This window comes from Didymella exigua (genome assembly GCF_010094145.1).
Source record: "Didymella exigua CBS 183.55 unplaced genomic scaffold M421scaffold_7, whole genome shotgun sequence".
Taxonomy (NCBI): domain Eukaryota; kingdom Fungi; phylum Ascomycota; class Dothideomycetes; order Pleosporales; family Didymellaceae; genus Didymella; species Didymella exigua.
The window spans coordinates 17,816-30,666 of NW_022984781.1; the positions used below are offsets into that span (position 1 = coordinate 17,816).

General features: G+C 43.1%; 2 protein-coding genes across 2 annotated transcripts; both read left to right on the forward strand.

Annotated features, from left to right (window-relative positions):
- The first annotated feature begins 5,923 nt into the window (after nucleotides 1-5,923).
- On the forward strand, nucleotides 5,924-6,729 carry M421DRAFT_418128 (uncharacterized protein). Its single transcript, XM_033591681.1, has 2 exons — nucleotides 5,924-6,186; nucleotides 6,235-6,729. The coding sequence occupies exons 1-2, from the start codon at nucleotides 6,007-6,009 to the stop codon at nucleotides 6,301-6,303; spliced, it is 249 nt and encodes an 82-aa protein (XP_033450902.1). The 5' UTR covers nucleotides 5,924-6,006; the 3' UTR covers nucleotides 6,304-6,729.
- Nucleotides 6,730-8,551: 1,822 nt separating this feature from the next.
- Nucleotides 8,552-9,809, forward strand: M421DRAFT_418129 (uncharacterized protein). The gene is made up of 2 exons (XM_033591682.1): nucleotides 8,552-9,037; nucleotides 9,108-9,809. The coding sequence occupies exons 1-2, from the start codon at nucleotides 8,945-8,947 to the stop codon at nucleotides 9,525-9,527; spliced, it is 513 nt and encodes a 170-aa protein (XP_033450903.1). The 5' UTR covers nucleotides 8,552-8,944; the 3' UTR covers nucleotides 9,528-9,809.
- The last annotated feature ends 3,042 nt before the right edge of the window (nucleotides 9,810-12,851 follow it).

Genomic DNA, 12,851 nt, shown 5'->3' on the forward strand with positions numbered 1-12,851 from the left:
CTCCCTGGATGTTACTCTCTGTGATTAAGGCGTCAAAAGCTGCTTTAAAGCACGGCAAGAACTCAAGTTTAGTGATACGCGTAATCTTGCTGCGCATTAGCCGCTCAGCTTGGCGGCCATAGGCCTTCTTCAACAGAGAAAAACAGCCTACGTCAAGTGGCTGTAGTAGGTGCGACGAGTGTGGAGGCATACACAGGGTAATAATCTTGTGTTCCTCGCAGTACTGGTGGAATTCGACTGAGTTGTGGCTCTCGTGGCCGTCCAGAATGAGCAGCCGATAGCTGCCAACAGTGCGCGCCTTTGTGTGCTCATCAAAGTGCTTCAACCACTTAACTCCAAGCTTGTTGTTAGTCCAGCCGTTGTCAGAGACATTAAGAACCCAGTTGTCAGGTATACTAGGCTCCTTGTACCAGGCAGAGAGGTGGTGCTTGCTAGAGAAGATAATAAAGGGTGGGATAGACCAGCCCTTCGCGCAGATGCCTTGGATGATGCTGGTCCACTCTCGGTCGCCCTGCTACACTGTCTTTAGTCTCCCTCAATGCTCAGAGCCTGTAACAACAGCTCCTGTTGATATAACGCCCATCATAAAGCTAGATTTGTTAAAGTTGTAGGTGTCTTTATCTTGTATACTATACTTGGCTTTAGTATTCTCTACTAGTTAGAACTAGTCCCTATTCACCTTAGGATCCTTACACAGAGCTCTCTTATAGTCGTACTTGCGATTGAATTTGACTTTGAGCTCTAGCCAACATTTTACAAAGTTGGCAGCCTAGTTCTTGCCAACGTAGGGCTGGTGGCGCTCAGCAAGCAGAGAATTGGCCATATCCTCTACATCAGCAAGCCGGGGCGAGTATCCTCGCTCGTCTAGCCTCAACACGTGCTGGACAATTACCTCCTCTTCGTTCTTTGTAAGATTCATAGTATTAGGTGTGTAGTCGCAGCGTGGGGTGGCTCCAGCAAGTCGGTCACTAAGCGTGCTTTGAGAGACGTTGTAGATTGCTGCAGCGCGTCGCTGAGAGAGCGTCGCGTCTTGTTGGATAGCCTGGAGAGCAAGCTGTATGTCTGCTTCATTAGAGAGCTTTTTTATGTTGCTGCGTTGAGGCATTGTTAGTAGAGTGAAGTTTGGTGTGGTCTTGGCAAAAGTGACCGGTACACTTGGGTGACCGGCATGCTTGTGGAGTACGTTATAGCCAACTTGTAGAAGCTAGACAGCAACAAGGAGAAGGTAATTGTTAACTATGTTCTTGAGCTTGTCGCGTGAGAATTTCCCCCTCAGCTCTCAGATGTTGCCACTATGGCCAGTTCTTTGCGTGCTGAGCGCAATCTAGGCCCTATTGGCACAAGGTGGCCTAGTACATTTGTTAGGCTGCACTCAGAGCTCACAGTCAAGTTTAATCTCAAAAACAACTACAAGAGAGCCCTCTGTGAGAATCCTGTGGTTATTAGAAACTGTAACGGTCTAGACTCTAAAGCTAAAGAAGAGCTAGAGCTAGCCAGTTACATTAGCTTAGCCAGCTTGGCTTAAGCTAGATATATATTATCTACGCAGTTGACTAGACGTCTAGTTAACTTGTGCATGCTTTTTAGCAAAAGTTGTTAGGAAGTAGATATCCTTTATTGGCCTTTGGCCAGACTACTACAGAAACTAGTTTAAGCTAGTAGAGGGCACAAAGGCTAAATATAGTATCCTGACAAAAACACGTAACATACCTCACGGGCGAGTGGCCGGCCCGGGCGAGTGACCGGATCTTGCCAAGACCACACCAAACTTCAACTTCTCTTGCATATTACAGCAAGTTGCTGTAACTTAGTAACGTACTCTATCACCGAGCCAGTCATATCACTGAACCAGTCAAAATCTCTTAACGCGCCCAACTTATGTTGTAGCAACTTGAATTACTTGCTATTAAACAGTAATCTAGTGTACTGCGTGCTTTTATTAGATTTAGAATCTTCTTCTGTATCTTTCTAACACGTTTAAGCGTTGTGCCCTGTGCCTCTACAGTTTCTACAGTGCTGTTAGGCTAACTAGGTCCTTTCTTAAGTACCTGCACCACAAGTCTTCTTTAATAGCTAAGCTGCTACAGACACCTCAGCAGCTACCTGTGATGCTGCTAGGCTATACTTAAGTGTGCCGCTATGCTAAATTTGCTTTTGCTTGCGCAACTTTCTCCTAGTTATAACTGCTAATTACTCTTTAAGCTTAGTAATGTAAGCAGCTTACAGCACGTTTTAGTGCAGCATTAATTCACTACCTTTTATAAGCTAAGAGAAGCTAGCCTAGGCTGTGACTAGTAACTAAGTAAAGGAGTTATGTACAAGCTTTAACTAAGACCTAAACTTGTGTGTATTGCTTAGAGTCCTTAACTGCCACAGTGTCTCTAGTAGAGGGGGTGCTAGTGGGGTATAGTGTCGCACCTTAAGGCGATCTAACACTACCTGCGCGTTAGTAGGGACTAGCCCTAATACCTTAAAGGCCTTCTAATAGTTAGCCTTTGTAAACACGTTAAGAAACGCGTCTCTAAAGGCTAGAAGGAAGCCTTCCTTGTTGATGTAGAAGACGCGTTGGCGTGCTAAGTCCTAGACGTGTTAGGAGTACTTGCGCTTTAACAGCAAGAAATAGACCACGTTAAGTGGCTAGAGGATGTGTGACGAGTGAGCTAGCATACAGAGAGTAAGGATCTTGTTATCTAGGCAATAGTCCTTAAAATCCTAGTTAAGGTGGCTCTTATAGCTGTCCAAGATAAGTAGCCTATATCCCCCTACCTAACACGCTCTTGTATGCGCGTTAAAATGCTTCAACCACTTAAGGCTAAGCGTGTTGTTTGTCTAGCCGTTCTTAAAGACAGAGAGCTTCTAATTGTGTGGTATATCTGTCTCCTTGTACTAGGCAGAGATGTGGATGCGTCCTTTATAGATGATGAAAGGTGGGGTTGCATATCTAGCAGCGCAGATGCTCTGTATAACTGTAACCCACTCCTAATTGCCTGGCTGAACAAGCTTAGGTTGAGCGCGTCTCTCAGCGCCTGTGAAAACCTTCATTAACCCTATCACGCCTATCTAGAACCTAGTCTTATTAAAGTTGTGCACGTTATTGTTGTAGATGCTATACTTAGCCTTAGTACCCTCTACTAGCATAAACCACGTGTTAATTACCTTAGGATCTTCCTACAGTATCCTATGTCTGTCCTTTGCTTAGTTAAATACTATCTTAAGCTAATCTAAACATGTTATAAATCTTATAGCCTAGAGTTTACTAACAGGCTCCCTACTATGCACACCTAATAGTTTATTAGCTATATCTACCACCTCACATAGCTAAGGCGCAAATCCTTACAAATTAAGGTTAAGGATATATTAGACAATTGTCTGCTCTTTAGTTACAGTAAGCTTCTAGCAGTTTGCGCGTACGTTAAGTTAAAATGGAGTATTGCTAGCGCGTTCAGAGAGCCTGCGTTGGTTAACATTAAATGCAGCAGCAGCAGCCCAATGGCTCTGAAACTGTCCAGTATTGTAGGCCTAGAGAGCAAGCTGTAGTCTCCCTTTGTGATGAAGCAATAGGTTGTAATGTTGTTAAGACATACTATAAAGTGCGGAGTTGTGTTAGTCTTAGCAGATTTTGACTAGTTTGGTGATATGACCGGCTTGGTGATAGAGTACGTTATAACTTACAGTATACAGCACTAATCTATAGTATATTGCGCATCTTTTATGCACATTCGCGCGTTGTGCCCTGCCTTATTACACCTGCTACAGTGTTGTAAAGACTAAGTGCCTAGTTTAACACGCCTCTTCTTGCTTACCTTCTTCCTATTACTACAGGCTTTAAATTACTTTAGGGTAGTTAAGCGCACTCCTTTACTAACAGTAAGAGTCCCCTCCCTCTAGATCTGCTTCCTCTTGTGTGATTTACAGCGTGTGGCAGCCTTATTGGCAGCTTGAAGCTCTGCGACCTAGTTGCGCACTAAAACTAGTAAATGCGCTATTATCTCTGCGCCCTTAGTAAGCTAATTAACAGCATTAACTATTAAAGTTAGAGATCTATTGCTATGTTGTTAAATCCTCTCTTAAATAAGCTTTAATTCTGACCTAAATTCTAGGGTGTTCTGTAGGGTTTGAGAGTGCCACGTACTCTTATCTACAGTATTAATAGGTAGTGGTGGAGTACACAGGCGCACTTCAAGCTTTGATATTACAGCCTCTAGATTAAAGGGGACCAAGCCAGCACCTCTTAATCCTCCCTAGATATTGCTCCTAGTAATAGCGGCATTAAAAGCTCCTTTAAAGCACGGTAAAAACTCAAGTTTTGTGATGCGATTTATCTTGTTGCGCATTACCGGTAGCAGCTCAGCTTAGCGACTATAGGCCTTCTTTATTAGGGCAAAACAACCCACGTCAAGCAGCTGCAACAGATGCGATGAGTGTGGAGGCATACACAAGGTAACAATCTTGTGTTCTTCACAGTACTAGTAGAACTTAACTAAATTATGGCTCTCATGGCCGTCCAGAATAAGAAGCTAATAGCTGCCAACAGTGCGCTCCTTTATATGCTTATTAAAGTGCTTTAGCCACTTAATACTAAGCTTATTATTAGTCTAGCTAACGTGGTTCACAAGCCAGTCGCCCACCCAAGTGAGTCGCCCACTAAACACCCGCGCCCCGCCTGCGCAGCAACAACGCGTAATGCCACAACAACGCAACATGCAAAAGACCTATACTGAAGGAGATATATTTATTGCTATCTCTAATATTAAGTCTAAGCAGATACAGAGCAAAAGACGCGCTGCAGCAGTCTATAACATCCCACAAACTAGGCTGGCGGAATGGGTATACTCCAACGTCCTTCGTGGGTACCCCCCAAAACCTTATCAATAATACATGGATTCTAGCGAACTAGGGCTGAAAAGAAAGAGAAAAACCACCTCTACATTTTTGTAGTAGAAGGTTTTGTTATAACTATTAAACTGCACAAGCTAGAGGCTAGAAAACGTCAAAAAAGGGGGGGTACCTAGCGAGCATACCCATTAATAGGTATACTTTGCTAGGTAGTGTTAATAACTCAGCTAATACTAGGCAGAATCAGCTAATTCTTTTTTTATTGGAAGGCGCAATACTAGGCGCTTCTATCAAATAATAGATTATGTAAGCGTATCTCTGCTAGTTAAGAAGCTATAAGCCAAAACGTAAAAAAGCATACCCTACCCATCCGCCAGCCTACCACAAACAACAATCCAAGACTAACGCGCTAGACAACACCCTTAACGCGACTGCGAGCTAAAATTAAAGCGCCTTATAAAGCTAGAAGAGGAGGCAATTATACAGCGTATACTTAAAGAGAGTCTACGTAGAATACTGCCCTTAAAGGCGCATGTACAAGATATAGCTAATAGACTGCTAAGGGAGCGTGGTAGGAAGCCTACAGGCAAGAACTGGGTTAATAACTTCATTAAGCGTACACTAGAGCTGCGCACGCAATAGAGCTGTCTGTACAATTGCCAGCAAGCTGCCTGCGAAGACCTAGCGCTTATCTAGCCCTAGTTCAGCCTAGTTTAATTAATAAAGACAAAGTATAGTATTATAGATAAGGACACCTAGAACTTTAATAAGTCTAGCTTTATAATAGGCAAGATATCCTCTTAGCTTGTTATTACAGGCTTAGAGAAACCTAGGAAATAGAAGAAACTATAGCCTAGCAATTGTAAGTAGGTTACCCTAGTACAAGGCGTTGCTGTAATAGGGTGTATTATCCTACCCTTCCTTATCTTTATAGGCAAGGTCCTAATCTCCTCCTAGTTTACTAGTCTACCTTATAACTAGGTTGTTACAGTCTCTCCTACTAGCTAGACTAATAATAATATTATAATAGCATGGCTTAAGCACTTTAACGCCCATACAAAGGTAACCTCTGCTAGGGCATATAGGCTGCTTATTATTAACAGCTATAAGAGCCACTGCTCAATAGAATTCTAGGACTACTACAAGGAGAACAAGATTATCACTCTCTGCATGCCACCACACTCATCGCACCTCCTGCAGCCTCTTAACGTTGTCCCATACTCGCTGTTGAAGCGCTACTACGGCAACAGGATCTCGCTCTTAGCACGCAGCTGCATCTACTATATTAACAAAGAAACCTTCCTACTAGCCTTTAAAGTAGCTTTTAAGAGGATATTTATACTAGAGAATGTTTGTGCAGGGTTTTAAGGCGCTAGGCTAGCCCTGCATGACCCTGAGGTTGTGTTATCAAAGCTTGATGTACAGCTACGTACGCCAACACCACCTGCACCAGGCACTGTCGCCTAGGAGGCGCAAACACCACGCAACACCCACGAGATAGAGGCGCAGTTAACGCTAATCTAAAATCGCATGCAAAATTATTATAGGTTACTAGCAAGTTTATTAGATAAGCAGGTTAAGCAATTAAGTAAAGGTGCTTAATAGATAGCTTATAATATAGTGTTAGTGTAGGAGGAAATAGGCTGCCTACAAGACACTGTTACTACGCTTACAAAGCACAAGACCTATAAAAGGCAGTATATACGCATAGAGGAGACTCTAACAGTTAGTAAGGTATCTAACCTAGTTGCTAAAAAGGAGGGTAGTAGTTGTGAGAAGGGCAAGACGCCTGCGAAGAGGGTGCGCGCAGAGAGGCGCTGCAGCCATTACAGCAAAATTAGGCACAACTCCCACACCTGTAAAGTAGAAATTAAGGACATAGATAATAGCAACGCTTCTAAATAATATTATAATGTTATGTGTAGTATTGTAATTTATTGTAGTGCTGCGCTGCACTGCTGCGTAGGCGCGGCGCGGGTGTTTGGTGGACGACTCACTTGGGTGAGCGACTCGCTTGTGAACCACGTTATTCTTAGAGACAGTAATAACCTAGTTGTAAAGTAAAGATAGCTCCTTATACTAGGCAGAGAGGTAGTGCTTGCCTTAGAAGATAACAAAGGGTAGGATACTCTATCCTAACATGTTAATGCCCTAGATAATGCTAGTCTACTCTTAGTTGCCCTGCTGTAATGTTTTTAGTATTCTATAACACTCTAAGCCTGTAACAACAGCTCCTATTAATATAACACCTATTATAAACCTAGACTTGTTAAAATTATAGGGTCTTTATCTAGGATACTATACTTAGCTTTAGTATTCTCTACTAGGTAGAACTAGCCCTAGATCACCTTAGGATCCTTGCAGAGGGCTCTCTTGTAGTTGTACTTTTAATTAAACTTAACTGTGAGCTCTAGGCGACGCTTAACAAACGTGCTAGCCTAATTCTTGCTAACAGGAGGCTAGTAGCGCTTAGTAAGTAGAGAGTTGGCCATATCCTCTACATTAGTATGTAAAGAAAGTAGGGGAAGGACTAGACTACTTTCTTCCTAGTCTAGAAGGACCTAGACAAATCTAGACTAGCTTTGTCTAAATAGGAAGCGTATAGCCTAATAGAGATAAGGTAGGGTTTTGTAATAAAATAGACAAGTTATTATATTAGATACTAGGTAGAGATTCCTAGGCTAGGTACAGAGCAAACAGAGGGGGGAGAGCTAGAGGTATTTATACTTCTTCTCCTCTGTCTGTATTTCTAAGAAGAACGTTCTAGACTCCTCTAGGTAGGTCTACTTAGTAATCTATGCTTAGTATTGCTGTATATATAAGCAAGATTATGTAGGTGCATGTGTAATTATATACGTTAGCATCTTACAGAGTAGGCTACTCTATTTGTAAGCAGAGGGTCTAGAACATCTCTAGTTACTAAAAATAGAGAACAGCATATCTTAAGAATAAGAGGAGATACAGGCTTCGTAAGCACACCATTCTAATCCTCTCTCCTTAGAGATTACAATAACAATGCTTAGGTAAGCATAGCACTATACCTAAGAAGGAAATACGCTAGAGAAAGATTATAAGAACAAAGTCTTATAACTTTACATAGTAAGCTAGGGTAGGTATCCTTGCTTGTCCAGCTTCAGAACATGCTGCACAATTACCTCCTCTTTAGTGCTTGTTAGCTTTATTAAGTTAACCTTATAATTATTTCTTAAGAGCGTTCTAGCACGTTATTATCTTAGCGTTCTTTCTAATACCTTGTAGATTGTTGCAGCACGTGGAATAGTAAGAGTCGCGTCTTGTTTAAGAGCCTAAATAGCAAGCTATATATCTAGTTCCTTTAAGACACTTTAAGCCTTTTTGCGTTAAGACATTGCGGGTTGTATGAAGTTTGGTGTGGTCTTGGCAAAATCTGGTCACTCGCCCGGGCCGGCCACTCGCCCGTGAGGTACGTTACACTGTGTTTTTCTGCAATCTTTGTATAGACAACTTCTTCCTCTAGTCACATTGCAACTATCTCTGCAAGGGCATTGCTTAATCCTAACATAGTGTTAAGTTATTACGCGTTGAAATCTAGTGTAGATGTTACGCACCGGGCGTTCAGTGACTCCGGGCGTTCGGTGCACGGACACGGTACGCGCCGCACTTTTCCTCATTCACGCAAGAGGAGGCACCAAGCGATGATGACCTCACGCCACCAACAACAAACAAACACAACGCCTGACAACTCAGCTCAAGCCAAACGACTTTGCCCACAAACTGCCTTGCCTAAGGGTTGAGACATTGTGCCACCTCGGCACGCTGATCCGAGCCTCCGTCATGTACACTACCGGTAAGACTAGCACGCCGTAACTAGGCACGAGGCGCGAGGGCACGACTATGTGGAGCTCCTTCTACAAAAAGATGGGGTGATGCAATAAAAATCGGATTTGCTAGCGCTCATATCGATCGTCGCTGCTCGTGAATTGAGACTCGTAATCACTTTCCTCCCTCGGATACTCGAGCGCAAACATCCCTTAAGAGAAGAACGTCAGGGCTTGTACTTAACACTTCACCTACTACTGCACCTAGAGCTTGTCTTCGACACTTTCGCACGACACACACAACCGCCAAGATGTCCGCAGTATCTTCCACAATCTCCTCCGTCGTCTCGTCGGCCGCCGCAAGCGCAACAGCTAGCTCCTGCGCATCCGCCGATTTCACAAAGGTACATCTCCCCCGACCTCCACGACCTCTGTGACCTCTTCCCCCAAAGTCCACATTCTAACAACCCCCAGTTCCCCACCTCAGATATCGCCTGCGCTGTTGGCAGCACCGCCGCCGCGCTCGCCAGCAACACCTCGTCCGTCTTCAAAGAATGCTGCAAATCCGCACCCGTCGAGTCCTTCAATGGCGACTGCGGTTTCTACTGCCTCAGCGTCGAGCAGTCGGTATCTGATCTGCAGACCTGCTTCATGGAAAACGGGATCAGCCCTGAGACCATATTTTGTAATGGGAATAACACTGCGTCAGCGACCGGCACGCCTTCGGGAGGGGCTAGCCCGACCGCGAGTCGAAGTGCTGGTACAAGTGGGACGGGCATGAGTGCGAGCGGAAGTGCTGGTGCGGCGAATGGTGTTGTACCGCAGGTGAGTAAGGCTGGGCTGGGGATTGTGGCGATAATAATTGTGTCGGTGTTTGCTGGGGCTACGTTGTAGTTGGATGTGAGAGAGGGGATTGAGTATGCTTATTACAGCACACTCCATGAGAAGAAGAGAAAGCCAGTGTCGACAAGTGAGGATAATAATCGAACTCGGTATGATAATTAACTTCAACAGCCCTGCAGGTGATGATCAACGAGCCCTAGGCGAGTCAACGCGACCAGCTTCTCACCTCCTGTAGACCTAGTAGCCGGACCATGGGCACTCCAGCTGTTCTGCTATCCAGCTCAGTATTGTGTTTACCAGGATCGCTAACAATGATAATCTACTGACACCCGAGATCATATCCTACCATCATTATTCCGCCCTTTCCCCACGGTAATCGTCAGTGGAGAATTTGAGATCTAATTTTAGCCCTTGCAGCGAACGAATAACAACAGACAAAAGAGCAACGGAGTCATTGAACCAGGCACCAGTCTGGACATGGGTATGCCGGTCACACGGGTACCGTGCCCGTGCACTCAACGCGCCTGTTCGGTCAACGCGCCGCAGCACCCATACAACGATACTTACAAAATGAGGTCATTAAGACACACAAAAAAGTTACTATTGTGAGATTGTTTGCTGGAGTGATCTGTAGATCTCTGCGAAACTTTCTATTATTATATTTTTTTCATGGAGCAATTTTGCGGCTGCGGCTGTTGTACTTTGGTGGAGGTGTTGGTGTACAGGCCTCAGCAACAAGACTACGCTGTGCAGCCACTGCACCACGCCTTTACTTCTTGTTTGGTGCAGGAACTTCTAATGCCTTGTGATTGCCGCTTCTAGCTAAATGTACAGCTTTTTAAGCTTTGTGAGCTTCTTTATCTTTTCGTCTTTGATCCTTGCGAGCATCAATTGCTGTTGCGGTATCAAGAGCAAATGTATATCACGAGTGTATTGTGTTGTTCTGTGTTTTCGTGTTGATTGTGTCTTTGCTCGCCAAGGCTCGCTGCGGGGTCTGTTTTGATGACGTCTTTGTGATGCAGCTAAGGTAAGAGGTGCTAAACAATATGAGGAAGTAGCACCAGACCACTGCCAACAACACGTGATCCGCTTCTCCTCTCAACCGTTACAATTGCCTTAGGTACCGGTACCGTGTCCGTGCACCGAACGCCTGGAGTCACCGAACGCCCAGCGCGTAACATCTACACTAGATTTCAACGCGTAATAACTTAACACCATGCTAGGATTAAGTAATGCCTTTGCAGAGTTAGTTACAATGTGACTAGAAGAAGAATTTGTCTATACAGAGATTGTAGAAAAACATAACGTAGATTATCACCAAGCCAGCCATATCACTAAACTGGCTATTTTCTCTTAGCACAACTAACACAAGTAAGAGCTTCTAATTATAGGGTATATCTGTCTCCTTATACTAGGCAGAGATGTGGATGCGTTCTTTGTAGATAATGAAAGGTGGGGTTGCACACCCAGCGGCGCAGATACTCTGGATAACGGTAACCCACTTGCAATTGCCTGGCTGAACAAGCTCTAGCTAAGCACGTCTCTCTAAGCCTGTTACAACCTTTAAAGACAAAGCAACACCTATCTTAAACTTAGTTTTATTAAAGTTATTGTCAGATAAGAGCGAGCGGAGAGAGATTGAATCTGCGCAATCGAGCAGGGACCTGTCGTGCAGCCAATCAGCAGTTGCCAGGTCGATTAAGCGAGACCTGGCAACTCCTGATTGGCCCGCACACCGGCGGCCGCGAACAGCGCTAATTCCCCCCCCACTTCAATCCTGTAGCAACCAGCACGACGCCACGGCAGACACCATCGCCACAATCATCAATAAATCATCATACCACCTAAGATCTCATTAAGCACATACTCTGGCTCACAGTGCAAGCATCTAACAATTAAGAGTCTTACTACTACAACTAAACTGCTGCAACCTTACTACCGCAATTAAAATGGCGCAACTAGCGTACTGCGACCTAATAACATTCCTTAGGGAATAAGCTGACTGGACTAGCTAGCTCACGCAGCTACAGGCGAGATGCCTGTCGCGCAATATCTAGGACAAGATTAACCTAAAGACAACTACACTACTACTATTAAAGCCACTCTTGCTAAGGGCTCTAACTATTACTAACTACGCGCTAGCCACAAACACTAATATACTATTAAGGCTAACTAAGCTATTAATAACAGGCTAGAAGGCATTTAAGGAAGACCTTAAGTACTATAAAGTACTCCTTAAATAATATAAGAATAATTAATATAAATATAAGAAGGAGGAAGCAAGCCTTTAGTATATTATTATATTTATTTAGTTAACTATGTTGCTATATCTACTACGCACATGCTGTCTTCCTAAGAAACTACTGTAATAGTAGATTACAGACCTACAACTTACTATTAGGGTTAATAAATAAATTAAACAAGAATAAGCCTAAGATAGATACCTCTTAGCACTTAAGCTAATAAGAAGCACATTATAATAGGATACCTAGCTAGCTAAGTATAACTAGGCAGCTACAGAAGCAGAGACACACAAAGTTACTAAATTATTACAATTAAATATAATAACAAAGGACTTCCTAACAGCTATAAACAGGGTTACACCTATCTAGGCTACAAGCTTTTAAGATAGTAGACACTTTAAATCTAGTATAAGTTAGAAGGAGATAATAAAACACTACTAAGAGTATATAATAATAAATTATCCCCTTAGATTAGGGCAGCACAAGGCCTTTGTAGCTAATAATATAGTATTTCTTGCTAAAGGGGGTGCAGCCTCCTAGAGCTATAAAGGGGACGCCTAATATGCTATAAGCGTGCTATCTAACTAGGGCAGACCTTAATATTAATATATAGTAGGTAGGAAAACTACTATGCTTAAGCAGCCTTTAGATTAAGAGCCTACTTCTACTAGGGGAGCAAAATACCCTATATGTAGACAACGCTACTCTATATAGGATTACTACTATATTAATTAAGACAGAGCTCCTAAGTAGTAGAAACTAAATAAGATTATTTCTAATCTTATTAAGTTTAAGTGTAAGAAAGATATTACCTTTTAAGGGCTACTTTATATATAAAGTAAGAGTAGATTAAGAATACTAGTAGTAAAGCACTTACACACCCCTACCCTAGAAATCCTAGATAATTAACTAGACAGCTAAGAAATTACTAATATTAAAGCAGCACTTAGCACAGTAAACTAACAGGACGCTGCTAACTATCTACTATAGAAGTTATTTATACTTAACTTAGGTTCTACCTGTTATATTACTAACAACCCTAACTACGTCTATAGGTTCTAATAGCTATTACCTAGAGACTTTATATAGGCTAGGAATTCTAAGGTGCTAGTTAGAGGATATAGATTAATTA